At 44.3% G+C, this 26,130-nt stretch overlaps 1 protein-coding gene across 1 annotated transcript in view; it reads left to right on the forward strand.

Annotated features, from left to right (window-relative positions):
- The window catches only part of LOC126094752 (polyamine-transporting ATPase 13A3-like), a 397,184-nt gene that overhangs the window by 240,524 nt on the left and 130,530 nt on the right, over positions 1-26,130 (forward strand). The window contains exons 4-7 of the mRNA XM_049909302.1: positions 11,714-11,784; positions 13,712-13,785; positions 19,295-19,451; positions 25,470-25,674. Of these exons, the coding sequence (XP_049765259.1) occupies positions 11,714-11,784; positions 13,712-13,785; positions 19,295-19,451; positions 25,470-25,674 (507 nt within the window). The remainder of the gene's footprint in view (positions 1-11,713; positions 11,785-13,711; positions 13,786-19,294; positions 19,452-25,469; positions 25,675-26,130) is intronic.

The raw sequence follows: 26,130 nt of genomic DNA on the forward strand, positions 1-26,130 counted from the left end.
GCCATTACTTTTTACCATGGACTGTACAGTGACCGACGGCCTTTACTTAACGAGCGAGAGGAGGGACGTTCCAGGGAGTTGTCAGTGCTGACAGACAAGCAACACTGCGTGAAATAACCGCAGAAACCAATCTGCGATGCACGAAGAACGTGTCCGTTAGGACAGTGGGGCGACATTTGGCGTTAACAGACTTTGGCAGCAGATGCTAACAGTACGGCATCGCCTGCAGCACCTCTCATGAGCTCGTGACCATAGCGATTGCAGCCATTTAAGGACTTCACGTTCCCAAACAACGATACGGCATGTCACTGAGCCACCACTATTCACGATTTGTTCGAAGAAAATTCTGGACAGTTCGAGCTAATCATTTGGCCACCCAGATCGCCCCGCATGAATCCCATCGAACATTTATGGGACACAATCGAGAGGTCAGTTCGGGCACAAAATCGTCCAACGCCAACACTTCTGCAATTATGGACGGCTATAGAGACAGCCACGGCTCAGTATTTGTGCAGGCGACTTCCAATGACTTGAACCGAGCGAGGTGGCGCAGTGGTTAGACACTGGACTCGCATTCGGGAGGACGACGGTTCAATCCCGCGTCCGGCCATCCTGATTTGGGTTTTCCGTGTTTTCCCTAAATCGCTCCAGGCAAATGCCGGGATGGTCCCTTTCAAAGGGCACGGCCGACTTCCTTCCCCGTCCTTCCCTAATCCTATGAGACCGATGACCTCGCTGTCTGGTCTCCTTCCCCAAAACAACCAACCAACCATCCAATGACTTGTTCAGTTCATGCCACGTCGAGTTACTGCATACGTCGAGAAAAAGTAGGTTCGATTCGATATTAGGAGGTATCCCATGACTTTTGTCATTTCAGTGTATAACAAACGTCAACCTGACTTCATGTGTACCACTTACTTAAATATGCAACTGATTATCATTTCAGTCCAACTTTACGAAGTAGGTAGGAGTACCGTCATTTGCAGTGTATCCAAGGTGGAAAGTTCAGTATCCATTTGATGCAAAACAAAGTCGATTTGATGCAAAAAACTTAGTATGGACGTATGCATTATTCCGAATGGATTCTGAGATAGAATACAAAAAAAAGTTGTGTGACTAGGGCCTCCCGTCGGGTAGACCGTTCGCCGGGTGCAAATCTTTCGATGTGACGCCACTTCGGCGACTTACGCGTCGATGGTGATGAAATGATGATGATTAGGACAACACAACACTCAGTTCCTGAGCGGAGAAAATCTCCGACCCAGCCAGGAATCGAACCCGGGCCTTTAGGATTGACATTTAGTCGCGTTGATCACTCAGCTACCGGGGTCGGACAGATAGAACACAGAAATGTACATCTGTTTTTGCGCTACTAGAGCGCATGTGTGTATGTATGTCTTAGCCACCCAACCCCTTTGACATTTTATTCTAACCCAACCTACCACCATTGCTCTCAACCTCTTTCCTCGGGATATCTTTGTGCCATTAAACTAGCCTCTTGAACTCGCAGTTGTCCATGGTACGTTCTGAGTAAGGTAATGCGAGGAATGGAAAGTGCATCAGAGAGAAGCATCCGTTAACTGTGTTTATACAAGCTATGACGACAATGCCACTCATCTACAATCAATGAAAACTATGCAGATGTAGTATATGTTTATGCCTCCTGCTGGTGTTTAAGAATGCTGCCGGCCCCGTCCGACACGAATTCCTTACCGCAAATGTTTACCAAAGGTTTCAGCCCACTGTGCGAAACAGGTATTCTTCCAAGTTCCAGTTTTCCTTCTGAACGTGCACTTCAACAATCTGTGCCACAGCAGTAACACGTTGTTGAAATGGTGCAATGTAATCGTACTACCAGCTCACAAGCACTATCCACACGTATGTCCCACGAACACGAGAATGACGAACATCACATGCGGAAAAATTGAACCCATTTCACATACAGCATGTCCCCAATCTTCTCATTGGCGACAGTCGACAGTGCTACGCGACTGGAATTTTGTCAGTGGTTAAATGACAATTTCCAGTTGCTTTCATTAATATTATTCACTTACAAAGTTACATTTACACCGAACTGAATCGATAATACACGTAGTAATTATAGATGGTCGCAGGAAAATCCACATGCTACAGTGGAAACCAATTTAAAAGTTCGTTTTTGATCAGTGTTCGCTGCGGCATGATGGGTAACAATTTGATAGGCCTAGTCATTTTAGGAGAGCATATGACGCGACAGAATTACAGTACTTGCATTTATTTGGAAAAAGCCGGCCGGTGTGGCCGTGCGGTTAAAGGCGCTTCAGTCTGGAACCGCGTGACCGCTACGGTCGCAGGTTCGAATCCTGCCTCGGGCATGGATGTGTGTGATGTCCTTAGGTTAGTTAGGTTTAATTAATTCTAAGTTCTAGGCGACTGATGACCTCAGAAGTTAAGTCGCATAGTGCTCAGAGCCATTTGAGCCATTTCTTTGGAAAACTCATATGTTGACCACCTTGAGGGCGTTCCTTTGGCCATGCGGACTGTAATGTACTTTTAACTGTCTAGTATGGGAACTGAGGTGATCAACGAAAACTGAACGTGAGAGATAATGCTTGGTCGCCTAATGGCAGTGCTGCTCTCATTAGGAAACGTGAAGAGAGACTCAGACAAACAATACATGCTCTTCCAAGAGTGCAAATGCTTTGAAGTTAACTGTGGGATATTCGAACATTTATTGTGAATTGCACATCTGTAATGTGACGTGTGTGATAATGTTTCAAGGTGAATATGTTAAAAATGCATGTTTTTTAATTGATGCTTGGTAAAACGCATGCTGTAATGTTTAGTAACTGTTGTACATGTGTAAACCTGAGTGGGCGATGGTCAGGTTGGCATCCCCCTCCGCTGTCTGTGGATTTTTCCAGACACCTCTTCGACCTGGAATCTCGTTATCTGCAGTAGAATTTTCGTAGCGAAGCTTCGAATTGAGCCTCGATGATCAGCGAAGACTTGTCTGGAGGCGTCCTGGACAGCGATGGAATACCAGAATACTATCCTGACTGTGCCCGCCATACGGTCCTGCAACTACACTCATGCTCATAAATTAAGGATAATGCTGATACATGGTGAAACAACGCTCTGGTGGGCGGTTTACGGGTTTAAATCACCTCGGGGTGTGACCATGCGGTGCATTTGACCTGCAAGGGTGTGTTGGTGCGTGTCAAAGTACGGTACAGCGAGTAAGTGTGCAGACATTTTCAGACGTGCTAATGGTGACAGTGTGTTGAAAATGGCTCAAAGAACACATATTGATGACGTTATGAGGGGTAGAATACTAGGGTGACTGGAGGCTGGTCAAACACAACGCACGGGCCCTCCGTGTGAAACAAAGTGTGATATCGAGATTCTGGCAACGATTCCAGCAGACAGGAAATGTGTCCAGGCGCTACAGTACTGGACGTCCACAGTGTACAACACCACAAGAAGACCGATATCTCACCATCAGTGCCCGCAGACGGCCACGGAGTAGTGCAAGTAGCCTTGCTCAGGACCTTGCCGCAGCCACTGGAACTGTTGTCTCCAGACACACAGTCTACAGACGACTAAACAGACATGGTTTATTCGCCCGAAGACCTGCAAAGTGCATTCCAATGACCCCTGGTCACAGGAGAGCCCGTAAAACCTGGTGGCAAGAACACAGTACATGGACGTTGGAACGGTGGTTCCAGGTTATGTTCATGGACGAGTCCAGGTATAGTCTGAACAGTGATTCTCGCCGGGTTTTCATCTGGCGTGAACCAGGAACCAGATAGAAACCCATTAATGTCCTTGAAAGGGACCTGTAAGGAGGTCGTGGTTTGATGGTGTGGGATGGGATTGTGATTGGTGCATGTAAACCCCTGCATGTCTTTGACAGAGGAACTGTAACAGGTCAGGTGTATCGGAACGTCATTTTACACCAGTATGTCCGCCTTTTCAGGGGTGCAGTGGGTCCCACCTTCCTCCAGCTAGATGATAACGCACGGCCCCACCGAACTGCCATCGTGGAGGAGTACCTTGAAACAGAAGATATCAGGCGAATGGAGTGGCCTGCCTGTTCCCCAAACCTAAACGCCATCGAGCACGTCTGGGATGCTCTCTGTCGACGTACCGCTGCACGTCTTCAAACCCCTACGACACTTCGGGAGCTCCGACAGGCACTGGTGCAAGAATGGGAGGCTATACCCCAGAAGCTGCTCGACCACCTGATTCAGAGTATGCCAACCCGTTGTGCGGCCTGTGTACGTGTGAATGATGATCATATCCCATATTTATGTCGGGGTACATGCGCAGGAAACAGTGTCGTTTTGTAGTACATGTGTTTCGGGACGGTTTTCTCAACATATCACCAATACCGTGGACTTACAGATCTGTGTCGAGTGTGTTCCCTATGTGCCTATGCTATTGGTGCCAGTTTTGTGCACTGCCACGTTGTGTGGCACCACATTCTGCAGTTATCTTTAATTTATGAGCATGAGTGTAGATATGATGGTGAGAAGGGCCACTTTTTTTTTCTTAGCTGGACCCTTTTAGTTTCATCCGCTGCGCTCTTACAGCACAACGGTACATGACGATATTCTGCGCTCCCGTTTTGTTGCCCTTCATGACAGGCCATCCTGGACTTAAATTTCAGCAACCTAATTTCTGCCTCCACACGGTGATCATTTCCACTGCTTGTCTGCTTGCTTGCCAAACCCTACCTTGGGCAGCAAGGTCGCCGGATCTCTCCCCAACAGAGAACGTTTAGAGCATTATGGGCAGGGCCCTCAAAGCAGATCGTGATTCTGACGATCGAACCATCCAGTTGGACAGAATTTGGCACGATATCCGTGAGAGGGACATCCAGCAGGCCTGTCAATAAATGCCAATCTGAATAATTGGTTGGATAATAGCCAGAGGTCGACCAACGCGTTATTGACTTTTTCAGTTTGTAAAGCTCTTTCTCTTGAATTAATCATTCATTTTTTTCCGAAATTGCAATCATTTGTTTGTCTGTACATGTACATCACGCCTGACGATTTCCGTCCCATTCGGATAATTTCTTTGCGGTGCGTCTTCTTTTTGTTTTTAGAATAAATAACAATGTATATTAAAAGTGTTCTGTCTCGGAACCCAATCGGAATTGGGCATATGTGTGTACGAAGTTTCAAATGGTCGTCCCTGTCAAATCCCTGTATACTGACCATTCCTCCTACGACACTCTGTGTATTCTATTCATAAGGAAAGATTATGCAACAGGCTTCTTGTAGAGGAACTGCATTTGGTTGTTGGTTGGGGGTAAGAAGATACTGTTGTATATAGGCGGCCGTTGTGTTCGAACGGTTCTAGGCGCTTCAGTCCGGAACCGTGCTGCTGCTACGGTCGCAGGTTCGAATCCTGCCTCGGGCATGGATGTGTGTGATGTCCTTAGGTTAGTTAGGTTTAAGTAGTTCTAAGTCCAGGGGACTGATGACCTCAGATGTTAAGTCCCATAGTGCTTAGAGCCATTTGAACCATTCTTTTATACATTATTTAAAGAAGACGGACGTCTACCAGCTTTTGTCGGATTTCCACAACGGCTGGGCATGGCCCTTCGAGAGTGTTGGTTATGGTGCCGCGATATTGCTTCTCGCGCTGATCAAGGATCCACAACGACCATACGAATATGGAATCGATGAATTCAAGGCGGTCATACTCAACGCCCTGCTCTCAATGGAACCACGTAACTAGCGCCCCACGTTGTTTGTATGGCCATGAGGGACTATTCGGCCATGTGACGTCCCATGCATCACGAAGAAGACTTGTTTGCAGCAAGGCAGTACTGGACACAAGAGTAGTACCATGTCGCGTTTTCAGAAGGGTGCTGATTCCGCATACAGCACCACCATGGTCGTAGCCATGTACGGAGGCTCCGAGGATAGCGGAAATAGATTGCATTCAGCGTCGTCACACTGATACAGAATCTGGCGTGATGCTATGTAGAGCCATTAGGTAGACAACTCGATCATTTCCGGTTCTCACAGACGGTAATTTGGGAAGGATGAGGAAGGACATCGGCCGTCCTCTTTCAAATGAACCATCCAGGCATTTACCTGAAACGATTTATGGAAATCACGGAAAACCTAAATCAGGATGAACGGAAGCGTGCTTGAGCCGTCGTCCTCCCGAATGCGAGTCCAGTGTGCTAACCACTCAACCACTTCACTCAGTCGGTCATTTGGCCGGCAGTTACTACATTTCTGAGGTGTTAAGGCCGTAACTGTGGCCTGTTTTCGAGGCCTCTGTGGCATTATCTTTTAACAAAATAATGCATGACGGCGTGTCGCCTGTGGTGTGCCAACCTACCTCAACGATTAGCACCTTCTCGAGATCCTCCTTTCACTGAAAAAATTTGGTCCTATAAGGAACAATAACTAAAACTTCGTCATTTGCTGTCCTTTCTGTCGTTACAATTTTAATGAGTAGAGGTGTGGTAAACATGTTTAAATGGATGTTAGTTGCGGTAATTACCCAGACGTGGAGAGACTTGCGCATTGTAGGCTACCATAGAGAGTTGGATTAAGTCAGTGTTCCAGCTTGAAAGCTGCTTATTCATTCGGCACTTTCATTTCTTCACATTACATTTTGTTTTTAGCGGATCGCGGAATTTATCCTTGCAAAATTTAACACGCATCTATTATGATCAGTACTGATTAATCGATATAAGCGATGTGAGCGAACACTTCGCACGTTTGCTGTAGCGATTTCATATATTTGGGAGTCCGTTTCGATCAGTGGGAAGTTTTCACGACTTCGAAGCGATGAGGCTGGTTCTTTTTTGAAAGAGAATCCACCAATATATTCTCGTGTGGAGGACACCTGTCCTGCGTTACAGTTTGTCTGGCGGCAGTTTGTACCGGTGTGCAGATTCTACAATGAATAAGGAATTGAGCGAGATCATTTCAGTTACTTACCGTATTTCCCTGTAGCCTCTGTCACAGCACGGTCTTTCTTCTTTTAGTTTTCAACCCTGAGGTTGGTTTGCAGCAGAGCGCCATTCTTCTGTTCTGTCTGCCTTCCTCTTCATTTCCACGTACGTGTTACATCCAGCGTCATTCATGATCTGTTGAACGTATGACATCCTTGGTCGCCCCCGCCGAGTCCTACACTCAATAGCTCCTTCTGCTATTGTTCCAATGTTGTTGTGTCGTAGGATGTGCCCTACAAGTTTGTCTCTTCTTGTTTGGATGTGCCTCCACAGAGATCTGGTTTCCTGTACTCTTCTAAGCACCTCTTCATTTGTTACTTTGTCTCTCCAGCTGATCTTCATCATCCTTCTATAGCACCACATCTCCAGGGCCTCTAGCCGTCTTCTCTTCCAATTGTCCAAGTTTCACATCCGTATAGGGCCACACTCCAAACGAAACCTTTCATGATACGTTTCCTTATTTTCAGACTGATGTTGTTGCTGGTGAGTAAGTTCCTTCTCCGATTAAATGCAATTTTGGCCTTTTGTATTCTGGTCGCAATTTCTTGCCGGCTTCTACAATCTCTTGTGATTTTGCTTCCCAGGTAAGTAAATTCCTCTATCACTTCCAGCTCCTCTCTTCCAATTCTCATTCTCAGAGGTTCATATTCTGTTCCTGTACTGCATACTATCACTTTAGAGTTTTTCTTGTTTATTCTCATTCCATACTGATAGCATAGAATTTTTTCCATTGTTCTGAGCACACTTTGTCTGGCGGCGATTTGTGCCGGTATGCAGATTCTACAGTGAATAAGGAACTGAGCGAAGTAATTTCAGTTACTTACCGTATTTCGCTGTAGCGTCTGTTACAGCGCGGAAGGTGTCGTGAAATACTTTTTCGAATAGTAGCTGCACGAATACAGCAACAATGTCACATTGCTGCAAGATAGGAGGTGCCGGGCCGTCAGGCAAGTCTTCGTGGCTTCATATCATAGCTTACAGGAAGGTCACCGGTGCTCGCATATCGCCTGGCTGCAAGGGCCCTTATCTATCCCGTGCCGACAGCAGAAAAGTGCCTCATTTGCCATTTGAGTCCTCACGGAAAGGCCGACCGTAGGTAACAGTGCACGTAAAATGTGCATACACACTCGCGAGCGATGTTGGTGGGTTTATGGTAGCCGCGCGGGATTAGCCGAGCGGTGTCAGGCGCTGCAGTCATGGACTGTGCGGCTGGTCACGGCGGAGGTTCGAGTCCTCCCTCGGGCATGGGTGTGTGTGTTTGTCCTCTGGATAATTTAGGTTAAGTAGTGTGTAAGCTTAGGGACTGGTGGCCCTACCAGTTAAGTCCCATAAGATTTCACACATATCTGATATTTTTTTTGTGATTATTGTAAACTGAAAGTGTCGACCAGCACTAACTTGCATATTAAGTATGGGAGATATTAGGAATTAGCTCATAGGAAGATCCAAGCTGTAAAAAAATTATTAGGGAAGAAATCAGCGCACATCCCTATCGGCTACCGTAGAGGATGCCGTTACAGGTAGAGAACAACAACACATCAAAAGGTGGTAGAAAAAAATGGTTCAAATGGCTCTGAGCACTATGGTACTTAGCTTCTGAGGTCATTAGTCCCCTAGAACTTAGAACTACTTAAACCTAACCTAAGGACAGCACACACATCCATGCCCGAGGCAGGATTCGAACCTGCGACCGTAGCGGTCGCGCGGTTCCAGACTGTAGCGCCTAGAACCGCTCGGCCACTCCGGCCGGCCGGTGGTAGAACGGTTCCATGACTTTATAGCTGCACAGGAAACACTTATTAGACAAACAAATTCAACTCATCCAAAATGTCAGACTGTTGGTGTTCGGAAATCTCTTATGACAAGAGCAAATCCATACCAGTACTGCGATTGCTGCTGCTTGGAAACCACTCACTATAAGAACAAATCCAACACGCCACTTGGATTGTTGCTGCTCGAAAACCACTTATGCAAGAACAATTCCACAACGTTACTTGGATTGCTACTGCTCAGAGAACATTCATGACAGGAGCAAATCACTGACGGCACTTGGAGTGTTACTGCTCACAAAACACTTTGACAATACTCAACACACGACGTCTCTCGCCGGCCGTGGTGACCGAGCGGTTCTAAGTGCTTCAGTCCGGAGCCGCGCGACTGCTACGGTCGCAGGTTCGAATCCTGCCTCGGGCATGGGTGTATGTGATGTCCTTAGGTTAGTTGGGTTTAAGTAGTTCTAAGTTCTAGGTGACTGATGACCTCAGATATTAAATCTCATAGTGCTCAGAGCCATTTGAACGTCTCTCATATTACTACTGCTCAGAAACTGTTAACGACAAGAAAATACCCGTGATGTCACTTATATTTCTATTGAGGTTATGGCAAGAAAGAAATCTTCGACGTCACCCATTGTTCTAAACAAAACTGCTGTCGATACATGGAGCAGTGCAGCAAGGCTTTGCTGGCTGGTGCAATATTGATATAAGAGCAAGCAGATCCGATAGTTACCCAGTAAAGTATACTCGGAAAAATCCACGACATGAAGGTCTCTTATAATATTTACTACGACCGGTTTAGGTCACCGACCATCCTCACGATAAGAAAGATTACAGACACAACATAACATGTCATAGATGACTTGATGTATGAAGAATAACATAAACATTTACTTAGGTGACAAAAGTCATGTGATAGCGATATGCACGTATACAGATGGTGGTAGTTCCTCGTCCACAAGGTATAAAAGGTCAGTGTATTGGCAGAGCTGTCATTTGTACTCTGGTGATTCATGAGAAAAGGCATCGGACGTGATTATGGCCGTGTGGTGTCACCGCCAGACACCACACTTGCTAGGTGGTAGCCTTTAAATCGGCCGCGGTCCGTTAGTATACGTCGGACCCGCGTGTCGCCACTATCAGTGATTGCAGACCGAGCGCCGCCACACGGCAGGTCTAGAGAGACTTCCTAGCACCCGCCCCAGTTGTACAGCCGACTTTGCTAGCGACGGTTCACTGCCTACTTACGTTCTCATTTGCCGAGACGATAGTTTAGCATAGCCTTCCGCTACGTCATTTGCTACGACCTAGCAAGGCGCCATTACCAGTTACTATTGATACTGCGAATCATGTACCGTCAAAAGCGACGTACACCATTAATGGATTAAAGTTAAGTATTCCACCAGCTACGTCCATTTTTTCTAAATTCTAATTTCCTTGTCCTGTTCCAGACCTCACGCCAGCCTGTGTGAGCTAAAACGTGTGCCTTTCGGCCTCCTCTAGTAAAACGGTGTTGGCTCTCTTGCCAGCCACAACAGGCCGTACGACGGGAATTAACAGGCCTGCAAAGCGGAATGGCAATGCTAATCGCATGGGGCATTCCATTTCGGAAACCGTTCCGGAATTCAATATTCCGAAATCCACAGTGGCGAGAGTGTGCCGAGAATACCAAATTTCAGGCATCACCTCTCACCATGGACAACACAGTGGCCGACAGGCTTCACATAATGACCGAGAGTAGTGGCGTTAGCATAGGGATGTGAATGCTAACACACAAGCAGTATTACGTTAAATAGCAACAGAAACCAATGTGGGACATACGGCGAACGTATCCGTTAGGACAGAGCGGCGAATTTTGGCGACAATTGTCTACGGCAGCAGATGGCCGAAGCAAAGGCCTTTACTGACAGCAAGACATCGCTTGCAGCGCCTCTCGTGGGTGGACCGTAGACTACCGGAAAACCGTGGCATGGTCAGGTGAATCCCTGTTTCAGCAAGAGCTGATGGTAGTGTCCGAGTGGGGTGCAAACCGCATGAAGCCATGGACCCAGGTTGACAACAAGCCACTGTGCAACCTGGTGGTGACTCTGTGGTAGTGTAGGCTGTGTTTACATGGAATGGACTGAGTCCTCTCGTCCAGCTGAACCGATCATTGACTGGAAACAGTCATGCTCGAATGCTTGGGGACCATTTTCAGCCATTCATGGGCTTTATATTCCCAAACAACGATGGAATTTGTGATTGGGCTCCAGTTCTTCGCAATTGGTTTGGAGAACATTCTGGACAATTCGAGCGAATGATCCGGTCACCCATGTCGCCCAACATGAATTCCATCGAATATGTGTGATATACAAGAGTCCAAGCAACGTCGAGTTGCTGCACTACGCAAGTCAAAAGTACCTCCGACATGATATTAGCAGATATTCCATGGCTTTTCTCACCTGATCGTAAGTTTCCCTTATAAATGTGATGTATCTCGATCTGTGGCGAACGATATGCCAGTCTGTCGAGCCGCACTGTATAAGTACTGCAAACTTATAATCATTGTTTTACACATTTTGACTGTGTGCAACTTATTCTTCGCATGGAAATATATGTATTACATGTGATGTGATCGGAATCTTTCTTACGGAGATGGTGGTCAGCCACTGAAAGCGGTCGTAATGAAGGTATTATCAGACAGTCTTTTGTCACGCATTTTTCCAAGTGGCGCCAGAAAAAAATTCAGTAGATTATAGCTACCTGTGCCTGTTGCGGCGACGGGGAAATTCGGCAGAAGTGGTGTGATGTTCTGAAACTATGTTTCAAGTGTTTTGGTCTGTGACAAAAGTAATACAACGGTTTGTTGAAACAATATGTTAGCATGTTTCCTACAGTATCATTGCTATCTGTATCCTAAAGCCTATTTCTGTTACAACTTTTATCAATGTGAATATAGAACACAGTAATTTATAGCTTCCTCTTTTTATTTCAGGAAAATTACCAAGGAAAGTACAAAATGTACCATATAAGGACCTTCAAAACTATTTCTGCTGAGGCTGTGAGGTACGTAAAGACGTGTAACATACTTTTATGTAGTTGTTTATTTTGTTTGTGTTGTTCTATCTACATCAGTGAGTTAACTTTTGCTTGGAAATTATTTTTATTTTGAAATGGGATATACTAACTTCGGTCTAAGTGACTCACATTAAAGTTTGATTGAAAGTTAATGTATTTGTTATATCAGCTAACGCTTCATTTTGTAGGGTTGTTATTTTATAGTAACTAAGGAATTCACGTTTGAAAGCCTGAAGGGGTATACAGATCTTGATTATTTGCAATTATAAATAAATCAGCTTCTGCCTGCAAGGACAGTTTTTAATTTCTTTAATGCATAGTAGGTTTAGGGACTGCTAGTGTCTTATTGAGATGGACCTCGGAATATACATCAAACCGATTTGTTTTTTCTTTTTTTGGGGGGGGGGGGGCTCATGCTTCGGGATGAAACAGTGTAACAGAGGGATATTAGTGCTCCTGGATTAAGCCAAGGCGTTTTCTTTTATTTTTTTATAGATCTTTGTTGAGAAGAAAGAAATATTAAACACTTCTAAGATATGTCTGGCACTGCACTTAGTGTCTGTTCTGAATGAGAGTGCTCACTGGAATTTCGTTTGAGACGCTTCTCTAGCCTGCAGTGTCCATTTTTTCAAAATGGATAGAGTCTCATAATTGGAAACTGAAATCACCTGAGGGTTAGGTTTATGATCTAGCTTTCTTCATTGGACGCTGTTAATCATTTTCATCATCATCCTAGGAGCAGGAAAACTACGGACTCTTGAGCGCTTTAGACGGGTACAACGTTCAACACGTTATTAAAGTGACAGAAATAATTTTTTCCTTTTAAGAGAATTTGTTGTTAAATGATGCAGGCGAAGAAATTTTTTTTAAATCTTGTCAAATTTTATTACGGTGCAGAATTTCGATTTTCTACTAATATGTTAAATGATGCAGGCGAAGAAAATTATTTTGAATCTTGTCAAATTTTATGACGGTGCAGAATTTCGATTTTCTACTAATATTTCCTCTTGTAGGTACGTTCTGTGGTCTGAAAGCCTATAAACAGCGTTGTTTTTTGTGGAAAATATCTGTTACGTTATTTGGAGTGTTTTTACCAACATCATATTATCGACAAACTGTTAGCTGTCGTCCACTGTTTTATTCGTTTAGTGCATCTAAATTCCTGTCCAGACTTTCATGATGTTTCGCATTTCTGAAGTAGGGAGGGCAGAAACTATAATGTTAATGTCAGTGCAAACTGTGGTCACCGGTGTAGATTTGGAAATGTCAAAATCTTTACAGAATTCCGTTTTCCACCTTCGTTGTGCGTCAGCTGCCTTACGCAGCTCCGTCATTAATGTAATCTGAATGGTGATTCGTTTTCGTCCCGATTTTTCCCTGCCGTTGCGATTAGAATAATAAATTTACAGCACTGGTATTTCAAAACGAAAGACACAAAACGATTTTGAGGCAGAATTCACTGATTTCATCACACGATTCACCGACTTCGACAGATACATCACTGAATTAGAAAACTATACCCACAAAAAATTAGAAAACTGACTCAAGTGATTACAGCTGCAGTACTCGGAAACAAGTGGTAACATAACCGTACCGACCGTGGTTTCATTTGTTTAGCCTAACGAGAAGAATTTGGCCACTGATCTGTGTTACTTCGCGATTGCAATAAGCAGATGGATTTGCTAGTCCGTGAAGCAAAATCTTTACGTCTTGTATGAAAATACAGGCTCAATTTACATAGTATTTTGCCGCAACTGTAATAATGTTTCGTGTTAGTCGATATTTAGGGTACTACAGAGCTTCTACTTTTGATTAGATGTTGACCTGACATCTAGTTCGATTTCTAATAATTTACTTGCACCAGGAGTTGGTTTAGCTGTACACAATTAAACAGTACATTTTTTGTGTTTTACAGCTCGCAATGCGCTGAAGAAATGTCTCCGGAGTCCAAGACGCTGCGAGCGTACTTAAGCAACGGGAAAGTAAAAGGTGAGATGTTAATGTGCCATCTACATTCCTACGTTTGACAGTAATATTTCCTTAGTTTTTATTATATAGTCTAGGCTACGCTGGGAACTTATTTAGCATTACGCGGAACCATATCTACCAGAGCAGTGATATTCAGAACTGTGTTAGCTGCTGACAATTACAACGCCTGGCTTTCGAGAGGACTGAAATGATAATGTGTACTAGTAGAAATGCTATGCACAAACCAAAAGCAAGCTCAACTTAGATTCCATAGGAAACTGATTTCAAGCGGGAGTCCCCTTGCCGTAAACCTCATTGCTTGTTTGTACTAGCTTGATATACGTACGTATTGTGTAAGACTGAGTTATTGATGAAGGAGAATATAGAGATTTAGAACTTCACTGCTGTAGTGCTGGGTGAAATTCGTTAAAGTAATAAACTTATTGTGCTTTATCTTGGTGCAATATTTTAAGATATAGGTAAGTTACTAGTCAATCTAGGAATAGGAACGAGGAGCCTGACAAATGTTTAGGTTGCAGTAGAACCCAGTAAATGTTCTGTTGCAAAAAAAGAAAAAAATTGAAATCATGAAATGTTGTCCTCCCACTTTTAAAATAATTCAAATGCTAATCACAGGACAATAACTGGAGTCGTATTATTCAATCACACACCAAGTAAATTATTTAAAAAAGTTAGTTTGGGAATAGCCACTAGTATAAACAGTTAAGTGTAGTTTGTAGGGTTTACGGCACCTCAAGAGTACTCACATAACCAAGATAATTAATGTACAAGCATCTTTAACAGAAAGCTGGTTTCAGCAGTATTATCACAACCATATGTGATCGCAGAGTCAAAAAAATATTGAATAGCTTATAGCTTTCCCAACAGCAATAAACCCTTCTTAATATAACAATTCTGACTCAGTACAACACAACACAAGAACCACACAAGAACCATAACAGTCTGATGCATAAGTCACATGAGACAATCAATTGAACATCTAGCCATCGTTTTGCCTCGAGCATATATTCTATCACTGAATTAAAAATATATGTCTTAGCAGCAAGTGGAACATATTGCAAATCACTGAACTTCGTGTCTCACATATTATGTCATTCTGTGTTGGAAACTGAAAGCAGAAATGTTCTGCTCAATCAAACTAGCGGATATTACTGCTTAATTTCACTTGACTTCTGAGAATATGAACTATATCCTCATATAAGAGTTGTCTGAGAGGATTCAAAATAATTATGCTTTTTAAGAAAAAAAGTACTTCTTATTTCCAGCACGTTCTCTTTCAGTCATAATTCATCGTCCTTCCTTTTACATTACCGTAGAAAACAGCGTTAGTTTTCAGAAGTATACTGAATAAATTCTAACTTTGTACCAAAGAAAATATAGAACAACTTTTCCCTTGTCATACTAAAACAGTAATGCATTAGTAACAACCTAAGAATAATACGAGGTTTTCTTTCCACAAATAGAATTTATTACGATTTCTTAAAGAAAGTTTTGAGAGTGCTGAAGTGTGACCAAAACTTATAGTTTATGTCACTGTTTATAACTATTGCTCGACTGGCAAATTTCAAACTTACGGTTATGTTACACACATGCCATATCAATATCTGCTTCCATTGACGAATTTGAAATTAATTATCTGAGTTCTTGTGATAACAATATTGAGAAGTGGCCTAGGCTATCTTCGTTAAACCAATCACTCTTCAGCCAAAACACAATATATAGCTCAAGGTTTACGTCTTTAACACCAATCCTTCTCCGTCTTCTTATAAACACATCTTAATAATACACGTTCACACCAATGCTGTGTGTGTCTCGCTCTAAAAGCTGCTTCCAAAGTCTGTAATACTCTGTTGGAATAAAACATATTACCAACTTTGTGCAATGAACGATCTATGACTTTATATAAAATAAAGCTTTTCAAGGCTTATCTTTCTCATAATACTCGTTATTGCAAATGATTTCTCATAAAGAATAAAATTTACAAATTTATTGTCGCAATACTTAGTCTATTGCAAAATAAACGACGTGTCTCAAAGGAATTATCCGTACGTAGAAGAAGTACGTTTAGATCAAAGCAGCACATTTCACGTTGAAAGTTAAGGCCACACACACACACACACACACACACACACACACACACACACACACACACACACACACACTCACACAAATCTACACCGCCCAAAGCCTACTGACAAAACAAGATCCAAAACTTCCGCGCAGAACATATTCGACCGTTCGTCATCTTGCCTTCGTATCTTTTACGTAAACATTGAGATAGTGCAAGTAACAAGTACAGCTTCACAGCAACAGCAATGTGCAAAACTGTAAAAGTAAGTGCAGACATATAGTAAATACACACAGACGCAGAATTGTTCGCATAGAGCAGGGCCGGCCAGAAATTCTGCACGCATGCGGTGCTCTTGCACATGTGCAACTTCCGGGTCACAGCGTGCACGCCGCAGCCGTCAGCGTTCATGTAGTGCATGTTTCTACGCACAGATGTCGCTCCTCTGTTACACAAAGTGCGTTATCGACACCTCGTATGTGTATCACAACCTGGGCTGTATCTGTAACATCTGTTGCTTCATCGAGCGCATCAGAGAAAGCAACAAAGTCTTTACCCTTATTTATTAGCTGCCTGTGCAGATCGCCGGCCATAGCACTGACACGTCTTGTCACTGTTTGTTTGGATAGATTGATTTGTTGAAACCTGCTAACGTTCGTGGGAGATACAAGTTCTGCAGCATCAATCAGACACCCTTTCACAAACTCCCCTTCGGAAAATGGTTTCCCAGATTGTGCAATTCTTAATACGATTTTAAAACTTGGTCGCAGTGAACATTTAGTGTGGTTGTCATTCTGGAAAATTGAAAACAGTACATTCTACAGCGTACAGTAAAACAGACATAAATGTAACACAAGAAACTAAGAGTTCAAGAAGTATCAGTTACTTTGACTTACAGTAAAATCGAGTTGATGTGTCTCATCCATTTTCTTAAGGACATTTAATTTTGCTTACCGTTCTTCACTGTTGAGTACACTACACTCGTCTTTGTGATATGTATTGTAATGTCTTTCAATTGAAAACTTACGCTGGACGCCTATTATTCGGCGGCACAGCAAACACTGTGAGTTTTCACTAACGGCTAGAAAAAAGAATTGCAGTTCCCAGTAATTTTTAAACGACTGAGAACATAGATCTCCCGTCTTTTGCTTTTTCACAGTACTTGCCACTTCTCAGTACTTCTCTGTTAAGGTTACGGTCACCAGGGGTAAACGAGACTGGATATGTTGCGCTCTTGCTTGTACCACAGGGAAGTGGAGCCGCCGCCGTTCATTTAGGACACACGTCTAGTAACAGATGTCGCTGTCGCTCGCTGTCGCACACGTGCGCACATGTGCAGCACTTCCGCACGTCTGCACACTGTGCAGAGTTGGGCCGGCCCTGGCATAGAGTAAAACACTTTAAGCCACAAGAGTCTAAAATTCCAGGCATAATTTTCTAAGGAAATGTGTTTCCTATATTAAGTTCTCTATGGCCGCGGATGAGAAACTGTAAAAGAATAACAGCTTTACTGCAAAGCACAGGAAGCTACGGAAACCACAGCAAGTGTAAACAAGGTACGCGAAAGATATTCTCATGAATTCTTCTCGGGTTATCAGCCGAGTGGTGGCGTCGTCTTGTCGCAACGTTTCGGTGAGTTTCGTACTCGTGATCTTCTGGCGAAGATGATGGGCACGAAACTCATTGAAACGTTGCGAGAAGACGACGCCACCACTCGGCTGATAACCCGAGAATAATTCATCAATGGAATACGCCGAGAAAGACTGAAAAATGTTTTGTTTTCAGTTTGTGAATACTTTACTAAAAACTGAAACTGTGTATTTACAAGCAGTAAAGAGCAATTTTTGCTGTTATTTGATATGAGGGGTGTTCAATAAGTAGTGCAACAATCTTTTTCTCGGCCAATTTCGGTTGAAAAAATGCTTAATTTGTTGTGGGGCGTCATTGATCTTTCCGCTTGAGCTCCTATAGTTTCAAGAAGTTCCGATAGGTGGTCGCGCTGTATGTAGCTTCAAAATGGCGTATGTAACAGAGGTGCGGTCCAGACAGAGAGCTTTCACTGTTTTAGCGAAAAACCAGAGCATCGCAGATAGTGATAGGCGCTTGCAGAATGTCGACGGAGACCTGGCACTGAACAAAAGCACAGTGAGTCGTTGGGCGAGGCGAGTGTGATCAGCGCAATAAGGACGCGCAAACCTGTCCGGTGCCAAGCGCGCCGGCCTGCTCCACACAACTGTAGTTCCTGCTGTGTTGGAACGTGCGGACACTCTCATTCGAGGTGATCGACGAATCACAGTCAGACACCTCGCTGCACAACTAGACATCTCTGTTGGTAGTGTTGACACACTCGTCCGCCAGTTGAGATACACAAAAGTGTGTACACACTGCGTTCCTCGCCTTCCGACTTCTATCTGTTTGGCCCAATGAAGGGTGCACTCCGCGAGAGGCAGTACGTGGATGATGGGAGGCTATTGAAGCAGCGAGACGTTGGTTGCGGCGTCGACAAGTAGAGTGGTACCACGCGGGCATAAAGACTCTCCCAGTAAATCGGCGTAGCCCGCCCGGTTAGCCGTGTGGTCTAACGCACGGCTTTCCAAATTGGGAAGGAGCACTTGGTCCCTGGCACGAATCCGCCCGGCGGACTTGTGTCGAGGTCCGGTGAGCCGGCCAGTCTGTGGATGGTTTTTAGGCGGTTTTCCATCTGCCTCGGCGAATGAGTGCTGGTTTCCCTTATGCCGCCTCAACTACACTATGTCGGCGATTGCTGCGCAAACAAATTCTCCAGGTACGCGTACACCTCCATCACTCTATCACGCAAACATAGTGGTTATACTCGTCTGGTGTGATACGTTCCCTGGGGGAGGGGGGGCGGAGGGTTCCACCGGGGGCCAAACCGCACAATAACCCTGAAAGACTGGTTCGGTGTGGGACGGCGGAGGGGTGAAGTGGACTGCGGTAGTCGTCGTGGCGTTGCGGACCACTGCGGCTGCGGCGGGGACGGAGCCTCTCTGTCATTTCTGGACCTCTGGTTAACATGAAGTACAATACAATACAAGGTGGCGTGAGACTGTGACGGAAATTATATTGAAAAATATTTTTCTAGCGAAAAGAGTGGGAAATGGTATGATGTATTAGAATTCTGAATAAAACCAACCTGTTTTCAGAAAAAAGAAAGTGTTGCATTACTTATTGAACGCCCGTCGGAGAAAGCAAACGAAAAACATGCCGAGAGTGCTGTCATTTCAGCGAAACATATCTGTGTAAGAAAAAGAAAAAACTTTGGTTATTCAAGGCGGAAAACATCCAAAAACTTTTTTTGTGAGCTTTCAGCTTCAGGGTTCGGCATTATTAATAACGTGAGCGGTGAAATGTTGTTATGATTCTGTCGAAAGAAACACACGAACTGAAACTGATGTGGTGCGTGGTGTGTGGTGTGTGCAGATTTGGAGGAGCTGCGCATGGTGTCGGTGAAGAAGCTGCGATACGTGTGGGACGAGGCGGAACAGCGCCTGGTGCGGCTCAGCGGTCTGGAAGCGGCCGCGGGTTACGCGGACATGCACGCCCACTCCGGCATATCGGACTCCCTGCGCTGCTCCAGGTACGTCAACCCAGCTAAGCTACTGAATAGTGCCGTCCTGACGCCTCCGATGCTACCTAGGTATTTCAGGAATTTTTATAAGGCCTGGTCATAAAGTAATCAATTACGCTCTCGCAGCGTCCATGAAGGTTGGTGATATTTGTCCTATAGTGTACCACATTTCTCCCAATGATGCATGAATTGGCATAGACCTACAGGGTTCGTGCATAAGTTCCTAGCGTTATTCTTAGGTTCAAAATAAACACAACAGATACAAATAACAGATATTTTAGTTATCAATAAATATTCTCCTTCACTGTTCACAACAGTCTGCCATCGCTTGGGTAACTTTTCGTCTCCGCGAATATAGAAATCACGTGGCTTTGAGGAGTAGAACTCGTCGAGCCATGTTCCAAGCGCATTTTCATACAGAAAGCAAGTTCCTTGAAGGTTGAAACTTTCTGGCAGTCTGGAACCGCGCGACCGCTACGGTCGCAGGTTCGAATCCTGCCTCGGGCATGGATGTGTGTGATGTCCTTAGGTTAGTTAGGTTTAAGTAGTTCTAAGTTCTAGGGGACTGATGACCTCAGATGTTAAGTCCCATAGTGCTCAGAGCCATTTGAACCATTTTGATTTTTGTGTACAGCGAACTGGAACCCCTTATAGATACTATACGGCAGAAAGGGATCTCTCTTTTTTTTTTGTCACATTATGATGTCACCAGAAAACAGATTACCAAGAAAAATTATAGACAAACTTTGGATGGTTTTGGAATTACAACTCGCTTTAGTAATTCCCTGCTAGTGGAGTTGCCTTCGCGTTGTTTTGGTCCTGAAAGGATTCGCGACTACGACATTCAGTTCTACAGTGACTTTTTCAGCTGTCGTCCTCTTACTTTTCGTTGCAGTCCTCTTCAACGACCGTCTGTCATGATTAGTCAACACACACTTTCCTTTGCGGTATGACCACGTTTATGCGCTTTCTCTGTATGCGGTATATACACACATCAAAAAAATGTTTGTATCACACCGGTTCCCAGAACTCCTGAAGATAGACGTTGACTATGGATATTGTGTCATAGACACAGTCCTTTTGACTGTTGAGAGATGTCACTAAACCCGCCCAAAGATGTAAACAACTACGCTTGAGCAGCGCCTATTAGACGGAGAGGGTCTGACAGCCGATCAGTTCCAGACATTCCACCAGGAAGGAGGTACACGGCTCGTGTTGTCTGTAGTTCAACCAAGCCTAGACGGTCAATACCGCGGTTCAATCGCGTCCGCATTGTTACTTTGTGCCAGGAAGGGCTCTCAACAAGGGAAGTGTCCAGGCGCCTCGAAATGAACCGAAGCTATGTTGTTCGGATATGGAGGAGATACAGAGAGAGACAGGAACTGTCGATGACATGCCTCGCTCAGACCGCCCAAGGGCTACTACTGCAGTGGATAACTGCTACCTACGGATTATGGCTCGGAGGAACACTGACAGCAACGCCACCATGTTGAATAATGCTTTTCGTACAGCCACAGGACGTCGTGTTACGACTAAAACTGTGCGCAATAGGTTGCATGATGGGAAACTTCACTCCCGACGTCCATGGCGAGGTCCATCTTTGCAACCACGATATCAGGCAGCGCGGTACAGATGGGCCCAACAACATGCCGAATGGACCGCTTAGGATTGGTATCACGTGATCTTCACCGATGAGAGTCGCATATGCCTTCAACTAGACAATCGTCGGAGACGTGTTTGGAGGCAAACCGGTCAGGTTGAACGCCTTAGACACACTGTCCAGCGAGTGCAGCAAGGTGGAGGTTCCCTGCTGCTTTGGGGTGGCATTACGTGGGGCCGACGTACGCCGCTGGTGGTCATCGTCGTAACGGCTGTACGATACGTGAATGCCATCCTCCAACTAATAGTGCAACCATATCGGCAGCATATTGGCTAGGTATTCGTCTTCATGGACGACAGTTCGACCCCCCATTGTGCACTTCTTGTGAATGACTTCCTTCATGATAACGACATCGCTCGACTAGAGTGGCCAGCATGTTCTCCAGACATGACGGCTACGGAACATGCCTGGGAGAGATTGAAAGCGCTGTTTATGGAAGCCGTGACCCACCAACCACTCTGAGGGATCTACACCGAATCGCCGTTGAGGAGTGGTACAATCTGGAACAACAGTGCCTTGATGAACTTGTGGATGGCGTGCCACGACGAATGCAGGCATGCATCAATGCAAGAGGACGTGCTACTGGGTATTAGAGGTACCGGTGTGTACAGCGATCTGGACCATCACCTCTGAAGGTCTCGCTGTATGGTGGTACAACATGCAATGTGTGGTTTCACCAGCAATAAAAAGGGCGGAAATGTTGCTTATGTTGATCTCTATTCCAATTTTCTGTACAGGTTCCGGAACTCTCGGAACCGAGGTGATGCAAATATTTTTTTGATACGAGCACCTTCGATGCGGTTCCTCTTGAAGTGCCAGAGACTTCGGTTATCTTGGTTATGGAAACACCCACCTTACGAGCACCAACAATTTGCCGAGGTTCGGATTCACTTCGCTCCGACACAATGCACTCACAATTGCACTGAACACTATCCTGTGTATAACTGAGACTTGCGACTCATTGAGGACATTGCACAGGTGCCTTTCGTTGTCAAATACATCATCACGACCAACAGGCTTGGCTAGCATCAGCTTTTATGTTCAAGCGTGCATTACTCGCTGTGTTTCCAGAAGTTTTGTTCGACCATTGCGTTATGCTTGGACATATCGCATATTGCAGAAGACGCTCAAGTGTCCCGACACTTGTCAACTAACTCTGTAGCGAGCACTGTCAAGTGACAGTCATTCAATTTAACTAACCACGTCTTTCTCAGCATCGTGCCCTGCATTTTTTTGGCCGAGAGGCCCCGTGCGGGGAAGTTCGGCCGCCGTATTGCAAGTCCTTTTTAGCCGACGCCACTTCGGCGACTTGCGAGCCAATGATGATGAAGGATACACAAACACCCAGTCATCACGAGGCAGAGAAAATCCCTGACCCCGCCGGGAATCGAACCCGCGACCCCGTGGGCAGGAAGCGAGAACTCTACCGTAAAACCACGAGCTGCGGACATCGCTGAATAATTATTTCACCGTCCCAGCACCGCCAGCATACTACGCGTGATCAATATTTACGTGAGTGCTCATACCGTATTTACATGAACAGTAAAGCTTCTCGCGTCCGTCGGCCGTCGTAATTTAATTTGTTATTTACTACACAAATTGCTTGGTAATGGTGATTGTTGCCGACTTACATGGTGGGCCTTAATCAAAATGATATTTCGTTCAGTTTTGACTTACAATTAAATGCGTTTGTGAAATAGTCTCTCTTTTTAACATTATTAATCTTCAGTGGAAATTATTTGTTACGTTAATGACTGTAAGGCTCGCTGAATCTTAAAACATGAACATATAAGTTGAACAATGAAATAAACTTTTCATATTAATTTCCTCGGCTAGTCGGTTCACTTTAAAGCAAAAATCTTAAGTTATTAATTACAACTGCGGCCCACGCACGCGTGAGAGTATGTTTTCTTACCTCCGTTAACCATTGCATTGTAGTCGGAGTCCTGGCTCTGGCTCTCGGCTGTCGTACTGAAAATAAGAATGTTAAAGCTACGTATTTTCTGCAACATCGAATGGGTGTGGGGAAAAATGTAGCTTACATTAATACCGGGCGAGTTTTTCGCTTCTGTTAATTTTTGTAAGTTAATATCTCCACGTAAAAAAGGTTGCACTGTAAATTACTCAAATGCAGGTTAATTCAAGAAAGTCGGACATGAAATCGGGATCACCTCTTACAAATTAAAAGTGAACAATAATATTAAATCACTACATTATCTGCTTAATTAATACAAATATGCTTACATTTGTCAGCACTCGCAAGATGTCCGTCTACACGCAACCAAGAGGAGAAGTGAAGACGACTAAAAAATTAACAAAAGAGCGTATCTTGTCGTCTCTTTCGATCATTTTGTTTCGAGTGTTCTGTATATTTCTTTGTCCTCAAACCTTACACAGAGAAATTATTACAATTTTTAAAAATCTCTTCTTTATAAATACTGTTTTTAAGTCTTTTTTAGTATTTCACTGGGGACGATATAAGCTCAAAGTAACAACAGCGACAGTTTCACTTTCGTCAGAGATGTCATAAACAACACACTCCAAAGAGCTTATTTAAATTTGTATAGTTGATGATATATGTGTTAATTAGCGAAAACAAAATATATACAGTGGGGTTGGCGCCTGTTGTCTGCCTTTGCTCATCCGTTGCAGCCGGGAGAATGCATACTCTTGCCATCTAGCGGCAGAGAAGGTAACCAGGACGTCCTGCATTCAAAACGTCGCCGCTTTTCTCAACAACAGGAGACCACGGTGTTGCGATCCCACACTTACTTCAAAATTTGTACACCTTTCGAGGGCCATTAAAACAACGCAGTGTGCAAGTAGCAACGTGTACTACTTTGGTAGTTTCGAGAAAATCGCAAGAGAAGATTTATGCGTGTATTATATGTGTGTGAATTTATGCGAAGATACCGGATGTAAGAGCACATGGTGGTCAAGTGTTAGCGTTCGAGTTCCCCGCCGTGAATGAGGCGACAGTTCGACTCCCACTTAAAATTAATTAGTAATCTATTTTTTTTTCATCACTGGTCATATCATTTAATTGATATGACATTTGAGAGGTAATATAATTTAAAAAAAAACACCTGTATTTGCATGAAGTTTTAGCGAATTTCATGTTATTCGACTACTTACTATTTTTGATGACATTTCATTATTAGAACAAACATATTTATAACTATCGACAAGTAAACGAAGAAACGCGTAAAGTTTTCCTGAAAATGTATGCCTGTCGGGATTTGTGAAATACTTTGTACATGCAGTCTGGGAACTACTTTGCACCTCGACGCTTCGAACTCCAGACAGAGAGGCAGGCCGCATTCGGCAGTTAACGTGCATAGCGGTGAAACGTTGCTGATGTACCAAGAACGAATAGTGTTACTGCAAATTTTTTGAATATCACAGAACTTACATTGCGCTACAAAAATAAATTAAATAATGTGACCAGTGATGGAAAAAAATAAAATTAAAAAATTAGTATTTTCGAGATTCGAACTATTGCCTCGTCCACGAACCTTTTATAACGCGCTTACGCTTACTTTTTTTTTTTTTTTACGAATTTCGTTTTCTTCGTTATCGTTCGTTGCATTTGTTCGGGGAGCACATTTAATGACGTCTGTTCGAGTTTATCGTTGATCCACTCACTCAGTTTTTTTATTACAGAGGGCAGGTACCCCTCTTTTTTTTTAATCGTTGTGTTTGGTCGTTGCGGACGTCACATGACATCCGTTCAAGTTCGTTTGTTGCTCCTTCCACTCAGTTTTTTTTATTACAGAGGCCAACCAGCTCTCTGACCGAACACGCTCAGCTACCGTGCCGGCTCACTTCGCCACAATGATTTCTTCGATGAGCATCTTTGCACGGTTACATAACTTACATAATAGGCGCGTAAGACTTCTCTTGCGATTTTCTCGGGACTGCCATACTAGTGCACCTTTCCACTTGCACATTATGTTGTTTTAATGAAGGTGTTCAAAATTTGAAGTAAATTCGTGACCCGAACATCGTGGTCTCGCCTTTTTACTGGCAGCTGTTCACTGGACGAAGAAATTTGTCTGACTGGCAAGACTTGGCGCTGTAGCACTACATAGTGTCGGCAGTCATTTCGTTTGTTACGTAGCATGTGACAGTGGAAGAGCTGACTGAGGAAATACGCTCTTAAGTGCATACAGCGGAACTTTATTGCGGAATGAAAGGCTGTTCTGAATGTGATCGAAAAGAATCGCCTTACTGCATGAAACTTTTTCATGTTGCATGTATAACAGTTCCTGTTTCAGAAACAGTTGCTGCGTTCAGCTGTTCCGCTGTTGAACTTGAGATCAGAATACTCCGTCACTCATTTATCTTTTATTTCTGCTCCTCGACAGACAAGCTGTTTACGGACTGAACGACATAGATGTGCCGATGCAGAGCATCCTCACCTTGTTCCTGCTGGAGGTGGTCAACCCGCTCTACATCTTCCAAGTCTTCAGCTTGATCGTGTGGTTCCTCGAGGGCTACTACTACTACACCATGGTCATCATTCTCATGTCCGCCTTCGGTGTCACGTCCAGCATCTCGCAGACGCGGAAAGTAAGTACTAATGCCTTCTTTCCAAATATCAAGATGCAAGAGTACGAGAGAAAGAGGTATGATCTTCATCCAACAGCAGCGCACTATGCTCGCTCTCGCAAGACTGCAGTTATTTCTAAGGAACTTCCTGGCAGATTAAAACTGTGTGCCCGACCGAGACTCGAACTCGGGACCTTTGCCTTTCGCAGGCAAGTGCTCTACCATCTGAGCTACCGAAGCACGACTCACGCCCGGTAGTCACAGCTTTACTTCTTCCAGTATCTCGTCTCCTACCTTCCAAACTTTACAGAAGCTCTCCTGCGAACCTTGCAGAACTAGCACTCCTGAAAGAAAGGATATTGTGGAGACATGGCTTAGCCACAGCCTGGGGGATGTTTCCAGAATGAGACTGTCACTCTGCAGCGGAGTGTGCGCTGATATGAAACTTCCTGGCAGATTAAAACTGTGTGCCCGACC

The sequence above is a fragment of the Schistocerca cancellata genome, chromosome 8 (genome assembly GCF_023864275.1).
Source record: "Schistocerca cancellata isolate TAMUIC-IGC-003103 chromosome 8, iqSchCanc2.1, whole genome shotgun sequence".
In the NCBI taxonomy this organism is placed as follows: Eukaryota; Metazoa; Arthropoda; class Insecta; order Orthoptera; family Acrididae; genus Schistocerca; species Schistocerca cancellata.